At 40.7% G+C, this 21,342-nt stretch overlaps 1 protein-coding gene across 2 annotated transcripts in view; it reads left to right on the top strand.

The window, feature by feature from the left end:
* Window positions 1-21,342, top strand: part of rin3 (Ras and Rab interactor 3) — a 118,413-nt gene that overhangs the window by 30,115 nt on the left and 66,956 nt on the right. For both annotated transcript variants that reach the window (XM_069916230.1, XM_069916229.1), the window contains exon 3: window positions 13,959-14,073. In XM_069916230.1, the coding sequence (XP_069772331.1) occupies window positions 13,959-14,073 (115 nt within the window). The remainder of the gene's footprint in view (window positions 1-13,958; window positions 14,074-21,342) is intronic.

Below are 21,342 nucleotides of genomic sequence, written 5' to 3'. Positions count from 1 at the left end.
CAATCACCCTCCAGGATATAAGCCTGCGCCGGCCTCCCGAGGCCATACTCAGAGTTGCTGCAGCCACAGCCAGCCTGGCTCTGTGGAAGCCTTTGTGGATTAAAGCCTGTTGTACAATCTTTATCTTTGTGTGTGTCTGATTCTGGCTAACAGTGCACCACACACTCATCTCCTATGTCTCCTCCCCTTATGACCTGGCCATAAAGGTCAACCTCCCTCCCCACTTCGGCATTGCTGTACCTGGATCTGGTCCAGCCAAAGTCTCATGTTTATTAAAGCCTATCATTACCCTGCTCTCTACTTCATGGTTATTGATAGAGCCTATCAATTGTATTATAGGCCACCCAATTGTCAGAGAGAATTGGAGGGGCAAACCCGCAGAAAGTTTGTGATAGTAGGTGACTGGGACTCCCATGCAGTAAAAGGGCTAGATGTTCAAGAAACTTTTCTAAATCAATATATTGAGGTACAACTGCTTATATAACTAAAGAGAACACAATACTGGATCTCCTCTTTGGGAACAGGATAGGAGTGTGCGGCGGGGAACACTGGGTCCAGAGATCATAATGGCATTAGTTTCAGAATAATTTTGAATGTAGATAGGTCTAATCCTTAGATTGAGATTCTAAATTGGAGAAAGGCCAATTTTGAGGAATGAGAAAGGATCAATAAAGCATGGATTGAGTTAGGGCAGTGGTTCTCAACTTTTTTTTACCCTAGGCCCAACTTTAATATTTCTAAAAAGTATATGCCTCTTCATTATTGGAAAAATTATATAGTCAAAAGAAGTTTTAATTAAATAATTTACTGAAAGTGTATTTCAATGTAATTAAGGTAGGGAAGACACTGGAACACTTATTTCATTTTCAACGACTACTTCAATATGTCAACCATCTCAAACACACATTCAACAATTGTCGTCACTTCAGTGGGAACCTCGCCCCTGACACTGGCTGCAGATTTTTTTTGATTTGAGGGACTAATTTTGTTAGTTTCAACCTTAAATCTCCACGTTTTGTAATTTCCAGTTAGTTTTGGTCTCCTAACTATAGGAAGACCTAACAAAAAAAATTGAAAGAGCGCCAAGATGACTTACGAGGATGTTGCCAGGAATTGAGTTACAGTTAAACAGATTAAGACTTTATTTCCTAAGAGCATAGAAGAATGAAGGAGATTTGATAGCGGTATAGAAAGTTATGATGGGTACAGATGAATGGGTTAGGAGAGAAACAAACCAGAGGACATGGGTTAAGTGTAAAAGGGGAGCAGTTTTAATAGGGAGAACATTAGGGGAAATTTATTTACACAGAGAGTGGTAGGTATATGGAACAGGTTGCCAGCTGAAGTGGTGAATTCGGACTCAATTTTAACATAAGAAAATTTGGACATGTACATGGATGGCAGATATATGGAGGGACATGAAATGGGTGCAGGTCATTGAGACTAGGAAGAACAATAGTTTAGCACAGACTAGAAAGGCCAAAGAGCCTGTTTTCTGTGCAGTAATGTTATAGGTTTCTATGGTTCTATAAAATACATATATAAATATTTTGGAATGATTTACTCAGTTACAGGTTGCTGTTCCTCAGTTTCAAAACCTGAGAGAAAAAAGCTATTTCCCAGCCTGGCGGTTATGCATTGATGGTTGGATGGAAAGACAATAGACAATAGGAGCTGGAGTAGGCCATTTGGCCTGTCGGGCCAGCACCACCATTTTAGATCATGGCTGATCATTACCATCAGTACCCCTTTCCAGCCTTATCCCCATATCCCTTAACTCCGTTACCCACAAGAGTCTTATCTAACTCTCTCATTCTTTGAGCCGTATTCAAATAACGTTCCTAGTAAATATCAATTGAGGAAAGGGATTTTTTTTTAATTATTTTTTTTCTTAGTTGTTTTGAAGATCCTCTGTGTTTAGCATTCATTTCCAAGTAACATGAGAAGTTTAGAGCACAAATCATACCTGGAATAAGAAGGGTGAGTGCATCTTTAGGCATGCAATTGCATGATAATCAAAATGGATGTAAGATCAAACTGTAACCTCACCACATTATAAGGAGGGCCCCAAACTTTTGTTGCAGCCCTGACTTGCACCAACCTCCCCCCCCCCACCACTCCACCCACCCCCACCCTCTCCATCCTTTCTTTTTCTTGGGGAATGCAGAAGAGTGGAGTAAGTGCACCTCCTCCAAAATTATCTTGATGAGTACTGATTGCACTTACATCTGATGACGGTAAGAATGGGTGCCTGAATGAGCCCCATCAGAAAGACAGGGAATTGAATGACCCGAGTGTGATTCTCTGAATGGCAGCCAGTTGTAATTATTTGGCAGGGGTGGATTCCCTGTCAGCTTTCTGTACAAACCTGTAGGCTTGAAACTAATGTATAGGCCCAAGCACAATTTTTTTTCATGGAATTGAAACTAATTAATTAAGGGATGTTTTCACTTTTGAAGTCTTCAAAAATACTAAATTATGAGGAAATGAGCATTTGATAGAATTGGTGTCAAAATTGCCTTATATATATTCTGGTCAAAATTTAACACTTTTCTGTCCAATGTTAGAGCCGAAATCAGAGGTTGTAGGATCTAACAAAACAGTGCAGAAACTCATGCTTAAATAGATGAGATATCATAGCAGGGGCTTCCACATTCATTTTACTTGCAAGTCCTAAATTAATTAGCTCACATTTGGAATATTGTGTACCATTCTGGTCGCAGCAGTACAGGAAGGATGTGGTAGTAATAGATAAGAGTGCAGGAGAGATTCACTGAAATGTGGCCAGGAATGGAGGACTGTCGGGTTGGCTGGATTTATTCTCACAATATGGTGCACAATAGACCAAGTGTGAGCTAATTAATTTAGGACTTGCAAGTGAAATGAATGTGGAAGCCCCTGCTATGATATCTCATCTATTTAAGCACGAGTTTCTGCACTGTTTTGTTAGATCCTACAACCTCTGATTTCGGCTCTAACATTAGACAGAAAAGTGTTAAATTTGGACCAGAATACACCAATTGGTGTAGATATTGGTGTTTTGACACCAATTCTATCAAATGCTCATTTCCTCATAATTTAGTATTTTCGAAGACTTCAAAAGTGAAAACATCCCTTAATTAATTAGTTTCAATTCCATGAAAAAAAATTGTGCTTGAGCCTATACATTAGTTTCAAGCCTACAGGTTTGTACAGAAAGCTGACAGGGAATCCAGCCCTGCCAAATAATTACAACTGGCTGCCATTAGGAGAATCACACTCGGGACATTCAATTCCCTGTCTTTCTGATAGGGCTCATTCAGGCACCCATTCTTATCGTCGTCAGATGTAAGAGACTGTGGATGACTTTGTAGAATTTTATAACATTAAGAGGACGTGGATAAGATGGATAGTCGGAAACTTTTATCCCAGAATAAGAAGATAAATGTACCTGATGAAAGGGGAGAAATTTAGAGGTCTGAGTGGTGAGCTTTTCATACAGAAGATGGAACATGCTACTAGATAGATGTATTTAAAGAGGCTTTCTAGATGTCCTGCCTTCTCTGTCTCACTGAATGTTGCTAATTACAATTGTCATCAAACTTACTTGGAGAATTAGTTCAGGTACAAGTTTTCTAAATCATCATTCTTGGAGAGCTTCCCTTTGTCTATCTCCTCGAGGCCGTTTATTATACTGCACATTGACTTGCTGGTGGAGATGCGTTCTCTGGAACTTGATCCCTACAAGTCAAAGAAGCATCCTAACTTGAACTGAACGATTTTCTTTCTTTTTCTAAAGTGCTGTGCCTGATTCATCATGGTGAAGGGAGAGTATTTGGGAGGAGATTTCTCTAGTCCCAAGCAATTAATCTTGCCAACGATTTCAGTTTCCTTCACCATTCCCACACAGACCTGGCAGTCATTGGGTCAGTGAGATCAAAGGCTAAACAGAGGAACTGCTTACCGTATATACTCATGTAAAAGTTGACCCCTATTTTTGGCCATAAAACCTGGAATTTTCCAGATTTCTCATGTAAAAGGTGACTCTAGACTCTCAATTCAGTTACCCCCACCCCCCCAACCTGTACAGAGGCCAGAGGCCAGAGCTTCCAATGCCTCAGTCACAAACTCACAACTCGGCCATGGCCGCCCACCCCTCGGAGCCCCCGACTCCTCCAGTGTGGCTCTTGCCTCGGCCCTGGCCGTCCGCTCGTTGGAGCTCCTGATGCGTCGATGCAGGCTCTCACCTCAGCTCCAGCCTCCCACCCATTGGAGCTCCCGACGCCTCGAGCAAGAACTCTCGCGTGGGGCCCGGCTGTCGGTCTATCGGAGGTCCCAATGCCTCGAATGCAGATGCTTGCCTCAACTCTGTCCACCCACCGATTGGAACTGCCTATACCTCCGACGACGCAGATACAATGCGATCCCAACCTCCTTCGTTTTAGGATGTGTTTTGATGCACAGACTCTATATTATTTCTTTAATTGTGTTTTTGTTCTTTGTTCATTGAGAGAGCATTTGGACTTCTGCTACTGGCATGTTATTTTGGTTTCTAGTGTGAATTTCAGCCCCTAAAAAGTAGTATCCATATAAATAGTCGAACCCTTAAATGTAACATGAATAAATAGTGTACAAACTTCGATTTTTTTATTTTTATTTTTTTCTGAGTACATATGGTAATATATGCCTCCTGCCTGCCCTAGATCCCAAAGGCATGAATGATAAGTTTTCCATGTTCAGGTAACTCCTCACTTTGACCCTAGTTCCACTATTTCCATCCATCCTTTGCCTGTGCTCTTTCAAACTTTCTCAACCCCCACCCTTTCTCGTAATCTCCTCCCTTATTTGTTTCTCCACCTCTGCAATGTTCATTTTCCCAGTATCCAATCACTTGGATTGCCCCACCCCTTTTATCCTTGCTACCTCCCCTTCCCACCAGTCTCCACAGAGGCCCCTGACCTGAAATGTTAACGGAGTATTTCTCTCCATGGATGTTTTTTTTTAGTGGAGAACTACCAGTGATCATTCATTGTATTTTCTAACAGTGAGGGGCTGGTAGTGGTGTGCAATGAAATGGGAGTCACTGGTAGTGTGTTATGCTGATGGCTGACCCTACCTCCTAGCTCTACCTTCATCTGCTCACATATAACCATGGTTTCCCGTCTAAACCCAAACGGCAATTAATTGGTGTATTATTTCGATTGAACTTCAATGGATCATTCTCCATATGGTAGTCCAGTGGATTCTATAGCATTCAATATGTCAGCCTTTCTGTAGAGTATCAATGGGTCATTCATTGTATGTCTATAGCAGGTTAATTGGTTGCTCTTTTACCTGGAGGTTTTATGGGCCATCCCTCCATGACACTCCAACAGGTATGACAATTCACTCTCTTTCTGACGAGTCAGTAATCCTTTTTCTGTACAGTATACCCCTGAAGCACAGTGGGAACCAAATTCATATCCAGAGCCCGATAGCTATTGGTGTTCTTGAACCTAGAGGTGCTGGACTTCAGGCTTCTGTATCTTCTTCCCAAAGGTAGTGGTGAGGAGAGGTGAGTTTTTACTTGTGACCAGTGTGTTTGGGATCTTTTATGATCTTGGCTGCCTTCTTGATGCAGCACCTCACGTAGATATCATCGGGTCAGAGCCTGTGACGGACTGGGCCATGTTGGATGGATATGCCATAAAGCATAGATTTGAAGATTTATCTGGTTAAAATGCTAAAAAAAAAAAATCTTTTAGGAATATGAGAGGCAGGATATAAAAATGTTTCCAATAGTGGATGAATCTCCAACTTATTCATCTCAGTGGTGACTCTCTACCCAAAGGATGACATCATTGGAGGTATTTAACGAGGAAGTGGATACAATTTTGAAACATTGGGAAATTGAGGGCTATGGGGAACTGGCAGAGAAGTGAAGATGAGACCTGGGAAGATCAGCCATGAATAGTATTGATTGACAGTCCTATTTTGTTGTTTGCATGAGCTAAGACAGAGCAAAACCATAAGCAAATTAAATGGCAGAATATGATGAGTGAGTATCTGTTGCTTTTTACATTTAAAGCAGATCCTTGTGTTAATTTTATTAAATGAAAGAGTTGATGTGTAGGACTGAATTGCTCTGTGTCCTAGATATTTTTGTTTAATGTTTGCAAGTTTGGCCATATCATTCCTTGCTCCTTGTTACACAATTTAATTATTTGAGTTGTGAATGAAAAGGAAACTGTGCCTAGAGCCTCCAGTTCAGAGATGTAATCAAACAATTCTTCAATATTTAGTATGTTATTTATCCCACCCTTTTGGCAAGACACTATAAACTGAACTTCCTGCTATTCTCACCTGCTCATTACTACAACCACAAAACTCGGTGGTAATTGAAATGGAGACCTCATTCCTTAAGCGCCATGTAGCGTGAATAAAAGCTCTCACGACTGGAGGGAGAACAAATGCTTTGATTAGCTCATAACTATGGATAAGGTCTCATAGTTGTCTTCAGAAGGGTTCTGGGTTTAGGCGGAGCCGGGAGGCAAGGCCAGCCATCAGCACAACATCCTACCAGTGAATCCCAGTTCACTTTCCTGTAGAATTTAGGGTCTGTGAATGAGGCCAGAGAACATGGGTTCAGAAATAAGTGGTTAAAAAAATATACAGTTATTTACAAATTTACAGATTTAAGTGGTCCGAGGGTCTGGAGATCCTGGTGGAGCACTTTAGCACTGGGGGGCCTTGGACTCCTTGGGTCTCCTGGTCCCATTGTGAGGGAGGAGAGGCAGTTTGGGTCTCCGGCTCGAAGGTGGAGAGTGATGCATTTCCTCCTGAACTGGATCCCCTGAGACTGGGGCTGGTACAAATGAGCTTTGAGGCTTGCAGGCAACGGACCCTCTGTCCCTGATGGAGACTGTGTCCTCCTTGCCATCTGGGTACTCCATGTAGGCGTATGTGGGATTGGCATGGAACTGTTTCACCCTTTCGGTCTTGCTTCTCCTCACGTGTTTCTTAAGAAGTATTTGGCTAGGAGTGGTGAGCCAGACTGGGAGTGTAGTTCCTGATGCTGACCTTCTTTTGAAAATAAATAGGAGCTCATGAGGATTAACGGTAGTAGCGGCCGGATGGAATTGAGTGCCATGGGGACGATTTCCTGCCAGCGTGAGTCTGGAAGGCCTTTTGATTTCAGGGCCAGTTTGACAGCCTTTCAGACCGTGGTGTTTTCTTTTTAAACCTGCCCATTCCCCTGGGGGGGGTTGTAGCTAGTAGTCCTGCTGGATATGATATACCTCACCAGCAGGTACTGACGTAGCTCGTCACTCATAAAGGATGATCCCCAGTCACTATGAATATAGCCGGCATACCCGAACAGTGAAAATGGAATCTAAGGCCTTCATGACTGATGAGGTAGATGTGTCTGGGCATGGAATAGCGAATGGGAAGTGGGAGTACTCGTCAATGACAGAGAGAAAGAAGGTGTTACCATTCGACGCTGAGCAGTTCGAAGGGCCTGGATGCCTTGATATAGTGCGCCTTTGTGGGGCAATAGAAGTGTGGCTTGCACTCCATGCAGACCTGGAAAGACCAGGTCATTTCCCTGACATCTTCCATGGAGTAGGGCAGATTGCACACCTTGATAAAATGAGCTATATGGGTGACCCCTGGATGGCACAGCTCATTATGCAGAGACTACAGTTGGCCGGTGTGTGCAGAGACACAGCTTCCTCTACATAAGGCATCTGGAGGGTCATTAAGGGCTCTTGGCCACTAAGCAATGTCATAATTGGAGGTGGAGAGCTTGATTTTCCACCCAGAAATCTTGTCATTATTGATTTTGCTCCTCTTGATGTAACTAAACATGACTGTGACCGAGCGCGTAAATCTTCTACCAGCCAGGTAGTGTGTCCAGTGCCTCATGGCTTCCACAATGGCTTGAGCCTCCTTTTCTACCGATGGGTTCCGGAGCTCATGGCCTTGCAATGTCCATGAAAAAAATGCAACTGGCCTGCCCACCTGGTTGCGGGTAGTGGCCAGAGCATCGCTTTCCACTTGAAAAGGCACATTCTCGTCCACCGCGTGCATGGTGGCTTTCACAATGTGGTTCTGGAGAAAGCCGTTTGGGTTTAGATGGGAAACCATGGTTATATGTGAGCAGATGGAGGTAGAGCTAGGAGGCAGGGTCAGCCATCAGCATAACACACTACCAGTGACTCCCATTTCATTGCACACCACTACCAGCCCCTCACTGTTAGATGATACAATGAATGATCACTGGTAGTTCTCCACTAAAAAAAACATTCAAGCGGTTTACATGACTGCTTCTTACATCCATCAAAACGTTACTTTTCATCTTAGCTGGATGGAAAATTTCCACTTAACAAATAATAATTGTAATGTATTTATTCAAGATTATTTTATTGTCATGCAGTAAAGCATGTAATATTACATGAAATTGCATTTGGTCTGTCATAAGGAAGAGAAAGATTCGCCATCAGCAGAAAATTGCCCAGAACCCATTATAGCCAGTGAAAGAGAGATCCCTCAGTGTCACTGAATTCCTGTGGTTTCACCTCCAGCACTGCCACAGCCTCCTCAGCCACACAGACGTCAGTCCAAACCATCGGCAACCCAAGCTCCAGATCCAAACCTCCAGCATAATCAAAAAGCCTTCAGCACCTTTGCCACCCTCTCGCATCCCATTTCGGATTCCAGGTACCCCTTCAGCCCGCCTCCAGCAGACCACCATATTTGTGTTCTTCAGCTGCAGAGCCCCTCACTGGTCCGCCGCCATGGTCACTGAATCTTGACGTTGCCTCCTCTGCTTCTTTTTCTCAACTGGGGGGGTTGTGGGGTGGTTGTCGCCCTGTTTTCTGGTGCTGTGCACCAGTCCGGTAGAACCCTGTAGAGGAGCACTGGGTCTCTGCTTCCCACTTTACACGGGTCTGCACCTGAGGCAGCTCTGCCGTTGCAGGAGCTCTGGCAGTGCCACCATTTTTAAAACTAGCTAAAGTTTGGGGAAAATTCTTTGATTTAATATTTGATTTAGATATTCAGTACGTTAACAGGCCTTTCCTGGCCCACACTGCCCAAACACACCCATGTGAACAATTAATCTGCTAACCCAATCTCTCTTTGAAATGTGGCAAGAATCCAGAGCACCTGGGTAAAGCCCACGTGGTCATGGGGAGAACGTACAAACTCCTTACGGACAGCGCTGGATTGGAACCCTGGTCAGTGGTGTTGTAATAGCGTTCCCAGGTGATTTTCATTCTGCCAGAGCATTCTCGGTCAAGAATTCCCAATAGTCAGCTCATTTCTAACATCCCCTATGAAATGTGTTACAATTAGGTTGATACAATATAAACAACATACAAAATGACCTGTAACTGCTATTGTAGATTTTAATCCTCCCCACTGTATTTTATATGGTAATATAATTTTAAATACATGAATCTGATCCTACGATTTTTTTCTAGATCTGTCTGTCATTTTCACAGAGCCAGCAAGGATTACAGAGCCCTTGGCTCAGTCTTCTCCTTGCCTGAAACAACCTGTCCTTTAGGAATACTAAACTAATAACTAATTGGAATTTAATTTTAAATGCAACAGGACTAAAAGTTTACAGGAAAGAACAAAATTAAACATCTGAAACCATGAAGCTACTTAAGTAGATGATGCACCATCAATTACCCCAAAAGACTGAGGTTGTGAAACTGATAGGCTTTTATTGACCATAGACTGGACCAACAACTAACCTCATCAACTGATCGTGACAGGGTGAATTGGGAACAGGCAAAGGGGTAATGGATAGGATTGGTCTTGGGTGGCATGTCCAGCTGGCAGTAACCAATCACCATATAACAGTGATTTACCACAGTAGAGAAGAGTGAATTTACAGCTGCGGTCCAAGGACAGCCAAGAGAAATGATCAGGCTCTGATGGATTAAAAGTACTGTATCAAGAGGTAGTGAATAAAACCCTGGGACCACAAGAGATTTCCATAGATGCTGGCTCAGGTATGAAGCAGGTGCAAGCAGAAAAGCATCTCAAGCTTAAACTTACAGAGTGGCTAAATATATAGGTTTGAATTAAACAGGTTTAAAATTACTAACCAAGGCCAACAACTACGAGTCACAAACTAATTCAAATCTGAAGCATAGTGACGCTGATCTTCCATTGAAAAGCTAGCAGGTCTGCCATTTTTACACACTTGGCTGAGTGGATATGTCTGCCCGCTCAAATATGGCCAGGTTCATTTAAGTTTGGGTATATGAGCACCAATTCTGTGTTGGTGATTTCCTTATTCAAAGGAAAATGGACTTAGTTTGAATCTATTTACTTGATTTTTTTTAAATTGTACATGAGGCTGGTAATGATGCTGGCTCATAGCTTCTGTGACTGGAGTTTGTTCCTGACTCCAAGTGATCAAGTCACATTCTCCCCATCACCTATCGGCTTCCCTGAGGTGCTCAGGTTTTCTTGGTCATCACAGCCATATGTTGTTAAGGTGACCTGGCATCTGTAAACTAACCGCTTGTGTGGGTGAGAGGCAGAGAGTAGCTTGCAGAGTTGCAGCGGAATAAAGGAAGAGGGAGTGGGAATGATGGGACAGTTTCCTAACCTGACATTGATTTGATCGGCTGAACGGTCTCCTTCTGCTATGTGTGGTGGTGTTAATCTTTATATTTTAATGATTATAAATACTTTGATATTATTTTTATTTGATTTAGTTCTCAGAGATATTTGATCGTAATTATGGCAGTAAGAGCAGGTGAATGTGGGGCAGGACCACCAGCTGTCAAAGTCACTTGGGGCATCATAAGATGGCCCCTTGTACTCAGAAAGATTGCACTGCATTAGGCCTTTCTTATTAGCTGAGAGTCAGTCTCCCAACAGTGAACCTCGCTGAAAGAAGCAAGTGAGGTCCAAGGACAGCCAAGAGATGAGGATAGGCAACTCCACAGTCAACAGGAAGATTCAGGCCAATAATTTCGAGGATCTGCAGACTTGTAGTGTTCGTGTGGTCTCTGAGTGACCTCCTTTGAAATGATGAGTTTACAATCCTCTGCTAAGGTAGCTTTGTTAACATTCAACAGGTTGGCTTCGAGCCTTGAGTAACCCAAGGATTATGTGATTGGCCTTGGAAACACTCATGAGGTTCAAGGGATTGTCAGAAATAGAGTAACTCATAAGATTTCTTTTGTTTGCAGATGATCTCTTAGTTTGTATTTCAGATTCAGAAAGATCTATCCCAGCTATGTGATCTGTGTTTTCTAATTTCAGCTCCTTCTCTGGATATACAATGAGCCTTCATAAAAGTGAACTTTTCCCGATTAATATGCTGGTCTATATCTACACTCTAGTTCCTTATTTAGGGGTTAAAATTACTAAATGATTTAAAGATTTATATAAACAATTTTTCTTCTGTGTCCGAGTATGGGAGATTATCGGGTCTTCTTTATCATTATTTTTGATAGGTTGTATTAATGCAGTTAAACTGAAGTCTTTTTTTGATAATATTTACCTAATTTTTTTTTTCCTTTATTTGGAAGAACAAAAATTCTAGAATTAGTAAATTTAATTCACAAAAATTTGAAAAAAAAATGGAGGTATGACTCTACCTAATTTTAGATTTTATTGCTAAGCTGTTAATAATTGTTATTTAACTCTTTGGATTTTTTACTCTGACAAATTGGATCGTCCATAATGGCAGATTTAGAATTGAAATCTATACAGCAGTATTATTGGGTACCTCTCTTCCATTTAGATTTTCCAAGATCAATAAGGATATATCTAATCCAGTACTCAAACATATATTGTGAATCTGGTTCCAATTTGGGAAATGTTTTCATTTAAAAAGCTTTGTTTTATCTAGTGCTATCTCTAATAATAATTTTTTTTTGACCATCAATAATTGATCAACCTTTCTCTATATGAAAAATCAAAGGTATTATTTTTTTTGAAAATTTGTTTAAGGAAGATCTTTTGAACAGCTGACAAGTAAATATGACTTATCAAATAGGCATTTTTTTACATATTTGCAGATTAGAAATTTCTTAAATACCATACTACCACCAGATCTAGTTGGTAATATTTTTCAATTGAATCCCTCTCAGAAAGGATTAATTGGGATTATATATGATAGATTATTGAAATTACACCCTGTACTTTATGATAAGATTAAAAAGGTTTGGGAATTGAAAATTGCAAGACCCTTATTGGAGAATCTATGGGACAAGATTATTAAACTGGTGAATACATCTTCAATATGTGCCCAACATTCATTAATACAATTCAAAGTGGTGCATCATGTCCATATGTCAAAAGATAAACGGGTTTGTATCTTTTCTAATATTAACCCTACTTGTGACAGATCCAAATCTGATATTGCTATATTGACATGTTTTGGTCTTGTCATCCTTAGAAATCTATTGGAAAGAATTTTTTAGTGTCTTTTCAACTGTATTTCAGATTGAGCTACCACCCAATCCAATAACTTCTTTTTGGGGTTATTGAACCAGGCATAGGAAGTTTTTATGTACCTGCGCCATGGATTGTAGCCTTCTCTAGATTGTTGGCTAGAAGAGCCATCTTATTAAAAAAGAAAGACTCTGGACCTCCAACAGTTTTTCAATGGTTCTCTCATATTATGTCCTGCTTAGAAAAAATTAGGTATCATGTGTTTGATTCATCGGTGAAATTTGAAGATACGTGGTGACCTTTTCTGTCTTATTTTCATTTGATGCAAATGTTTATAATGTGATTAGATGTACTTGCGTTTCCAGATCAGATGTAGTCTTTGTTTTTTGATTCGCGGTATAAATCAAAAGCTATAAAAATATATGTAACCCTCAGGATAAGATGCTCAGATTTTTTTTGGTTAATTTTCTTTTTTATTATATATGTGATATTGTATTTTCTGCTTCATTTCCTTTTCTTCATTGTACTGTATTTATTATAAAAACCAATTAAAAAAAATAGATTGAAAACGAAAGAAAGAGTAGCTGGAAGATTCTTCATGCAGGGTGGTAAAGGGTCTCTAATAATTTTACAAGCTCTCTTGGAACAATCCCAGTAAATCACTTTGATGGAGGGAGGGAGACTGACTATTCTAACATGGGTTACAACAAACTGTGCTCCTTTTTTTCAGGTCACGAGAGTAGATGTCAAGCTCCATTTGAGAATTTTGTTTTCGTATCAGGACATTAATTGACCAGATTTTTCTTCTTTATCAATACCAATTTGTCAGAGTTTAAAAGAATTTCCACAGATGTTTCCTGTTTGCCTGGCCTTGATGATCCTCTTTCTTTGTTACACTCACAGAGCTCGAGTAGAATGTCTGTGGTTTCCAAGCTCTTTACATTAAACTAGATATTATCTGCCAGGTTCTTTTTTTGTGTGTGTGTGTGTGTGATGCTTCTTAGCTCTCCTCTCGACAAACACTTGAATTGAAAACCTTTATGAATAAAACTATGTTCTCAATAAAATGTTGCAAACCCTTGAAACCAATCAATTATTTTGAAATATAATGATAGAACAGGCAGTTTGCAGAGCGTAAACTTCCAGAAACGACAATGTAATAATGATAACATAACATTGGACAGTGTGGTCAAACATCAGAATAAATCCCATGCTTCTCATTCTGTTGATTGATTTTGCATCCAGTTTACTAAGTAATTGTGGCTTTGGTTTGAAATTGTCACTCAAACCTTAGAACTTTTATTAACATAGTACTTTGATGGGTCTACTGAGTCGCAACCTACCAACTATCAAGTGTTAATTACTTATTTAGAATTATGTGGTAAGGATGGGGATATTATGAATTAAACTAATAGACTTAAATGTTGAATGGAAGATGACACCGGCAAGTAGACAAATGGCTAGTATTATGCAGCAAAATTGGCCTGGGAAGAGTGTGTTTTGTTTTTGAGACATTTTTAATAATTACAGCCCAATTAATATGATTCATCATAATGTATTCCCACTTACAGACATTCATGGTGAGAAAAGATTGCACCCTAACAACCATGATTCTTTCCGTGAATTTTCCTGGAGTGGATGGAACCCCTAAAATCCTTGACTACCCAATAAAGGAAGAAAAATCAAGTGAGTTCCCATCTATGCTCTATTCGTAATATTTTCTTTGATAATTCCAGGTAAATTAGTCTTTCCTTAATTGCATTAAAAGATCTGGTTGACACAGCAAGGAACACACTTCAACATAATAGATGCACAAATATCTGGTTCAGGGGAATGTTCCGCCATTGTCATAAATTGTTTCAATATTAACAACAGATTAGCTGCTATTTGTAAGGAGTTTGTGCTTGCTCCCCACGACCTGCATGGGTTTTCTCTGAGTGCTCTGGTTTCTTCCTCCCTCCAAAACATTTGGGCTTGGGAGGTGAATTGGGTGGCATGAGCTTCATGGACTAGATACTATGTGGTATCATTACAAATTAAAAATAAAAATGCTGTATTTTATACATATCAACAAATTAAACCAAAATTGGCAGTATATAGTAGACAGCAAAGAATATTAACTAAGATTACAACAGGATGTAGATGAACTGGGAAAGTTGGCCAAGGAATGGCAAATAGAATTTAACTCCAAGCGGGTGAGGTGTATGTTAAAAAAGAACAGGACTTGTACAGTGAATCGAGGGACCCTGGAGATTATTGTGGAATGGAGAGACTTGGGGATACAGGTACATAGTTCCTTGAAAGTGACAGCACACATTGGCAAGGTGGTGAAGTTATTTGGCACTCTTGTCTTTGCAGCACAGGGCAATGAGTAAAGGAGCAGGAATATCATGTTACAACTACAAGACATTAGTGAGACCACAGTTCTGGTCACCCAGCTATAGGAAAGGTATCATTAAGCTGGAAAAGGTGAAAAGAAGATTAACAGGAATATTACTTGAATTCAAATGAGAGACAAAAATGTGATAGATGATGTTATATTTTATATTGTACATAGATAAGTTTTAAAGGAGATAAATTGTGGCAGATTTTTTTTTAGTGTAGGTCACATACAAACAGATCTGCTCAAGTCAGACATTCCAGGCTCTGGGTGCCTTTGCAAAAACTTTGAAGAATGCCTATAAGGACTTCACAAGTAGGTGTTAATTGGATGTGCTGTGGAGTAATGGATAATTGTTTTGGAAAGCAACAGATGATCAAACTCGGAAGATTATTCCGGAGCCGTAATCTGTCTGAGTGCAGTTGGCTGTACTAAGAGGGTCGTGTGGTTTTCTCTGAGCGAGAGAGAGAATTCAGTTCTACAGTTCAGCAGCAGCGCCTGGGACTGGAATAGGACAAGCTGGCAAGCCTGTGGAGAAAAAAAAAACATTTTGAAGACAGGTTGTGAGTGCTTAGTCTAGCCTGGTCAAAGCCCTTGTTATCCATACAAGAGGAGATGGCTGGCTGCATTATGGTCTTCACTTGAAATAAGGGAAACAAAAAGGAACTCTGTGGTGACCTGAATGAAAGAGGTTATCATCTGGAAAACCCTGATGGGGCAAGTTTCTTAAGCAAGGCACTGAAGTGGCTGATCTGAAGAAATCAGTTGTGGGTGTCCAACGAGCAACAAATCTCTCTGAAAAGTGACAAGAACCTTCCTGAGCGTTAACCATTTACTTTTTAAGCACCAAAGCCTGGTGAACTTCATAAATGTTAAATTCTGAGCACAGTTTAAGGATTGCCTGCAATCAATGAACTTTGAGGAGTGAGAAGTGAGATTGGACTGTGAATCAAAGAACTTTTCTGAACTTATATACACATTACATACACATGCGCTTAGAATTAGAAGGGGATTAAGTTAGGCTAATAGTAATAAGTTAAAATTTGATCCTGTTTTCATGTTTAAAGATAATTATAAGTAACCTTTGTTTATGTAATAATTTGTCTTGGTGAATTTCTATTGTTGCTGGGTGTTGGGATCCTCTGGGCTCATAACAGAAGCATAAGAAGTTAATGGGGGACCTTAGGTTATAAAGTTATAAGGGACATAGATAAGGTAGCCTGTTATAGTCTTTCTCACAGAGAAGAACCTAAAATTAGAGGGCACAAGTTTCAGGAAGGATGGAAAACAAAGGAACTTGAGGGGTACCTTCTTCGTACAGGGGTATATTGAATGAGCTGCCAGAGGAAGTGTGGTAGAACAGAGACAAGTGCAATACTTCTAAAGGCATTTGGACAGGTTCTAAGTAAATCAGAAAAATCTGTAGTCACTGTGGTTGAAGTAAAAACACAAAGTGCTGCAGAAACTCAGCTGGTCAAACATTGTCCTTTATGTAGCAAAGGTTAAAAAATATAGCATGTTACATCCCCTCCCTCCCTTCTCCTACTATCATCTCCTGCCTTTGACCCCCACCCCCCCAACCATCCTTTTGTTCGGATGGCTGCCGATGTTCTTCCATTCCTTGATGAAGGGCTCGAGCCAGGAACATCAGTTATGTATTTTTATCTTTTTGACCAGCTGAGTTTCTCCAGCATTTTGTATTCTTACTTTGAACAAGTACAGTACTTGGATAGGAAAGGTTTAAAGGGATGTGGGCTGAATGCAAAGGGGACCAGCTTGGCCAAAGGGCCTGTTTCTCTGGTTGAGAACTCTGTGATTCCATGTCTGTTTTTGGCATTACTCGTACTGTTAAATATCACTTTTTATTAAGTAGTGTCTGATTTATTATGCCAAATCTCTTCATTTCACAGCAAATACATTTTCAAAAGAGAAGGAAATGTATCTTTTCTACTGAGGGAGCAACTAAACATTAAGTATGACTTGCTTCCATTTCAGTTCTAAGGAATGGAAGATGACTGTACATAAATTTCTTGAACATGATGTAGCCGTATCACACCACCTGCATTATGGTCTTCACTGAGCAATGCCCTAGAGGTCCGAGAGGATTGGAGATGAGTTTTAATCCACAGTGATATACTCAAACCCACACAGGAATGCACACATGCTTACAGAAGCACTCTGACACACGCAGACACAACCACAATATTTTCCTCAGCCCTCTCTGCTATCTGGTTTCCTCTCCCTCTGAATGCCTCTTAGTTTATCATCTACATCCTCCTCCCTCAATATTCGGACAGTTGAATAAAAATGTGGTGGGGGGGGGCATGGGGACATAGTGTAACAGGTAATTGGTGGATACAAGTGAGAGGGAGAAGAAGAGAAAAAAGCTAAGGTTTCTGGGGGAAGAGGGCAGAGGGCTAAGGATGATAGCTCTCTAATAAAAGGAAGGAGATCTCTGGCCCGCTCCAAGCACCTATTCATAAGGTTGCACACTAACCTTTTATTTGTTGAGTCTATAAACTTCTACTGTAAATTGCATGTCCAAGAAATTGTTTCATTATTAGATAGTGAGATAAGCCCATAATTCTAGACTCACAGAAGACTGCAGCTGCTAGAATCTGGAACAACAACAAAACTTTGAAAACTGAATAGAATCAGAATACTGCTAGACAAATTGATACAGAGGGAAATACATGGTCCTCTGTGACAACTTCGAGTTTGATACATTGCAGCTACCCTACCACAAAGTGCTGCTGCCAAAGGACACTCTCACTTGTGCTCTTGTAAAATGTTGCCGAGATGGGGGCCAGAAGCCTTGCCCTCCTCAACCTCCTTTGGAAGTGTAGGTGTTTCTGTGCCTTCCTGACTAATGAGGAGGCATTGTGGGTGCAGTATAGATCATCCATTATATTCACACAAAGGAACATTGTGCTCTCCACGACGAAACCAGTGATGTGTAATGGAGAGTGGTCAACCTTCATGCTTCTGAAGTCCGCAGTCATCACCTTAGTCTTGTTAAGACTCAGGATGTGGTTCTCACATTATTTAATGAGCCTCTTAGGGGAGCAGATTGATCACCGATGTGATGGGAACCGTGGGAAGTAATTGACAGCGCTGTTTGGCTGGGAGGAAATGCAGCTAATCCTGGCTCATTTACTTCATGCAATCAGGTTGACCGCCTTATCAGAAACTCCAATAACTATGGTTTAAAAAATAAAAATATTTTTAAAATAGGGGCATGTAGCCACCTTAAGACATGCCAATAGCCACCCAACGACCTCCAAATGGCATGGTGTACTACCCCTTCTTCCCAGAAGTGGGCAGGTGTGATGTTTGTTAGAGTCTTGTTTTAGGTCTTGAGCTGAATGCAAACCACTCTGTGCAAAACTTGGCATGATAGCAGGAGCAGTAGGAGTGTAACGAGTTACCCAAACATCTCCACATTGTAGGGTACCCCAGTGGCACAGCTAGCAGAGCTGCTTCCTCACGGCTTCGGTGACCCAGGTTGTATCCGGACTCCTCTGCTGTGTGTGGAGTTTGCATGGTTTCCTTGTTACTGGATGGTTTCTACCTGTATCCAAAAGATGTGTGTTTGCAGGTACACTGGTCTCTGAAGATTTCCCCAGGTGTTTAGAATCTGTGGGGAGTTGATGGGAATATGGTGAGTATAAAATTAGAATCGGTGTAAATAGGTGTTTGATGATCCCACTGGGAAAAAGAGATTATTTCTTTGCTGTATAGGCCTGTGGTGTCTTATACCTCTCTTGGAATTGTGTGGTTTCTTCTAACATTTAAATAACCTTGCATTTGGAGAATAGTTCCCAAACCTTTCTACCAATGGAGTGTCACCTCATCTGGACCGAGATCGATCACCACGATCAGTAAATCTCATTGGTGTAATAATTCATGTGATGACTGCCAAGATTGTAAGGGACAAACTGAAAGGTCATTTTCCATTCTATGCGCTATGAAAGAAGAGGAGATGCGTAAAGATTGCTTTGGTTGCTATTGTCAGTGCCACTTTGAATTTTACCTTCCAAAGTGTCTGAACATTGGTTTTACAAAAGAGATCTTTAGTAAGGCAAGCAGATTTATGTTTATTTGTCATTACATTCTATATTTTTGACTTAATGGAATGTTAGTTCTCCCGCAGTTTGGTCTCAGTGAAAGGAAAATAAGGAGTTAGGACTTAGGACATTACAGCACAGTACAGGCCTTTCAGCCCATGATGTTGTGCTGACCCATGTGAACCTTCTCCACAGCAATCTAATTTTTCCCTACCCTCTAGTTTTTTGCCTGCCACCATTGTACCAGCCTCTAACCACCATTCTCTGTGGGGTTTTTTTTAAACTTAGCTCGGACATCTCTTCTAAACTTCCTCCTCTCAGTTTAAGATGTTGTCCTCTGGTATTTGCTGCTGTTACCCTAGGAAAAAGGCTCTTGGTGTCCACCCTATCTCAGCCTCTCATAATCTTATAATAGTGTACCTCTGTTAAGTCACCTCTCATCCTTTTTACTCCAAAGAGAAAAGACGATGCTCTGTCAACTTTGCTTCATATGACATGTTCTCCAATCCAGGCAACGGTAAATCTCCTCTATACCCTCTCCAAAGGATTTGCATCCTTTTTATAATGAGATGACCAGAACTGAATCCAATACTCCCCAAGTGGTCTAACCAGAGGTTTATAAAGGTGCAAATTTACGTCACGGCTCTAGAATTCAGTCCCCCAACTAATGAAGGCTAATGCACCATATTCCTTCTTAACCACCCTATCGACTTGAATGGTAACTTTGAAGGAACTATGAACCTGGACCCCAAGATCTCTTTGTTCCTCCACACTGTAAATAATCCTGCCATTAACCACGTACTCTGCCTTCAAGTTCGACCTTTGAAAGTGTATAACTTCACACTTATCTGGATTGAACTCCATCTGCCATTTCTCCACCTGACTTTGCATCCCGTCTATATCTTGTCACCTACGACATCGATCTACACTATCTACAACACCTCCAACCTGCATCATTTGCATTTGTATAGTGCCTTTCGTAATACTCAAAAACACTTTGTGACATTTAAGTACTTTTCAAAAAGTGTAGCCACTGTTACAGCTTAACAGCCAATCTGTGGATATCAAGCTCCCACAAGAATAATGATGGTGTGATCTGGTGTTGAAGGATCTTGTGCTGTGGCTTACAGTTCCAGGGATTCTGTTTGATTCTTCTTTTGATTTTCCAAATATAACTTTATTTACAATAAAAATTATATTCAAAGGGAAACAATGCAGTGTCTTCTCACATTCTTAATGCCGTATTCATGTTTACATTAATTTACTGTACATTATAGTGTTCTCCTTTTATTTTACTACATAGCATCATTGCCACTAATATGGGGTTACTCCCTCTTCAGTTAGTTGAGAGGTTTACCAACTTCTCTTTGCTCATCATTGCCCATTAGCAGAAGGATCTTAGACTGAGGTCTAGTTGTAGAAGGTTGCCATAACCCCAATGTCCGTGCTCCACCCGGTATTAACAATAAAGCACTCGCCACACCCTCTCCCTTTTCCAGAATCCAAGTTCTGACCCAGTCTATGAATGATGGAACCGTCTGGTCAAATAGCAGTGTCTCCAGTGTGTTATCTGTTAGCCAGGTCTCAGTGCAGCAAACAACTGAGATTTGTCTCGCCTGTCTCTGATAAAATAGCCTTGCCCTCAGGTCGTCAATTTTCCAATTGAAGAATCTACATATAACAATTATATCACAGAAACTGGCCAGTTCGGCCCTTCGAGTCCAAGTTGAACCCCTTCTCCCAGGTAGTCCCATTGACCCGCACCTTCCATACCCCTTTTGTCCATGTACCCAACCAACTTTTCCTTAAATATTAAAATCAAACTCGCATCTACCACTTTGGCCATTTTTTGCAATTGAATCAGAATTTATTGTCATAAACATGTCACAAAATTCATTGTTTTGTGGCAGTGTTACAGTGAAAATGTTGGTATAAATCAAAATTAAATAAATAGTGCAAGAAAATAGGATAAAGTGAAGTAGTGTCTGTGGTTCATTGTTCATTCAGGAATCTGATGGCAGCAGGGAAGAAGCTGTCCTTTTGCTGCTGGGTGCTCGTCTTCAGGCTCCTATACATTTTTCCCCAATGGTAACTGAGTGAAAAGGGCATGGCCTGGGTGGTGGGGAGTCCTTGAGGATACAGGCTGCTTTCCTCAGACACCACCTCTTGTAGGTGTCCTCGATGGAGTAAAGATTGGTGTCCATGATGTCACTGGTCGAGTTAACAACTCTCTGGGGATTTTTTTTCTCCCTTGTCCTTTGCATTGGCACCTCCACACCAAGGGGCTGTTTACAGTTTTATTTTTTTCACTACCAATAAGTGGTAATTCTGTCTGGCCTGCAGGGAAAATAATCTCAGGGTTGTATGTGATATCATGTATATACTCTGACAATAAATCTGAATCTGTTGCTCCTATGGAAAATTAATATTTTTGATTTTTCCAATTATGTGGATATTACATGTAATTGAAATAGTTTTCAAGCTCATCTATGTTACAACAAATTGTGA

The sequence above is a fragment of the Narcine bancroftii genome, chromosome 2 (assembly GCF_036971445.1).
Source record: "Narcine bancroftii isolate sNarBan1 chromosome 2, sNarBan1.hap1, whole genome shotgun sequence".
NCBI lineage: Eukaryota > Metazoa > Chordata > Chondrichthyes > Torpediniformes > Narcinidae > Narcine > Narcine bancroftii.
Note: the sequence above shows the minus strand (reverse complement) of the source record. Positions and strands in the feature narration are given on the sequence as shown.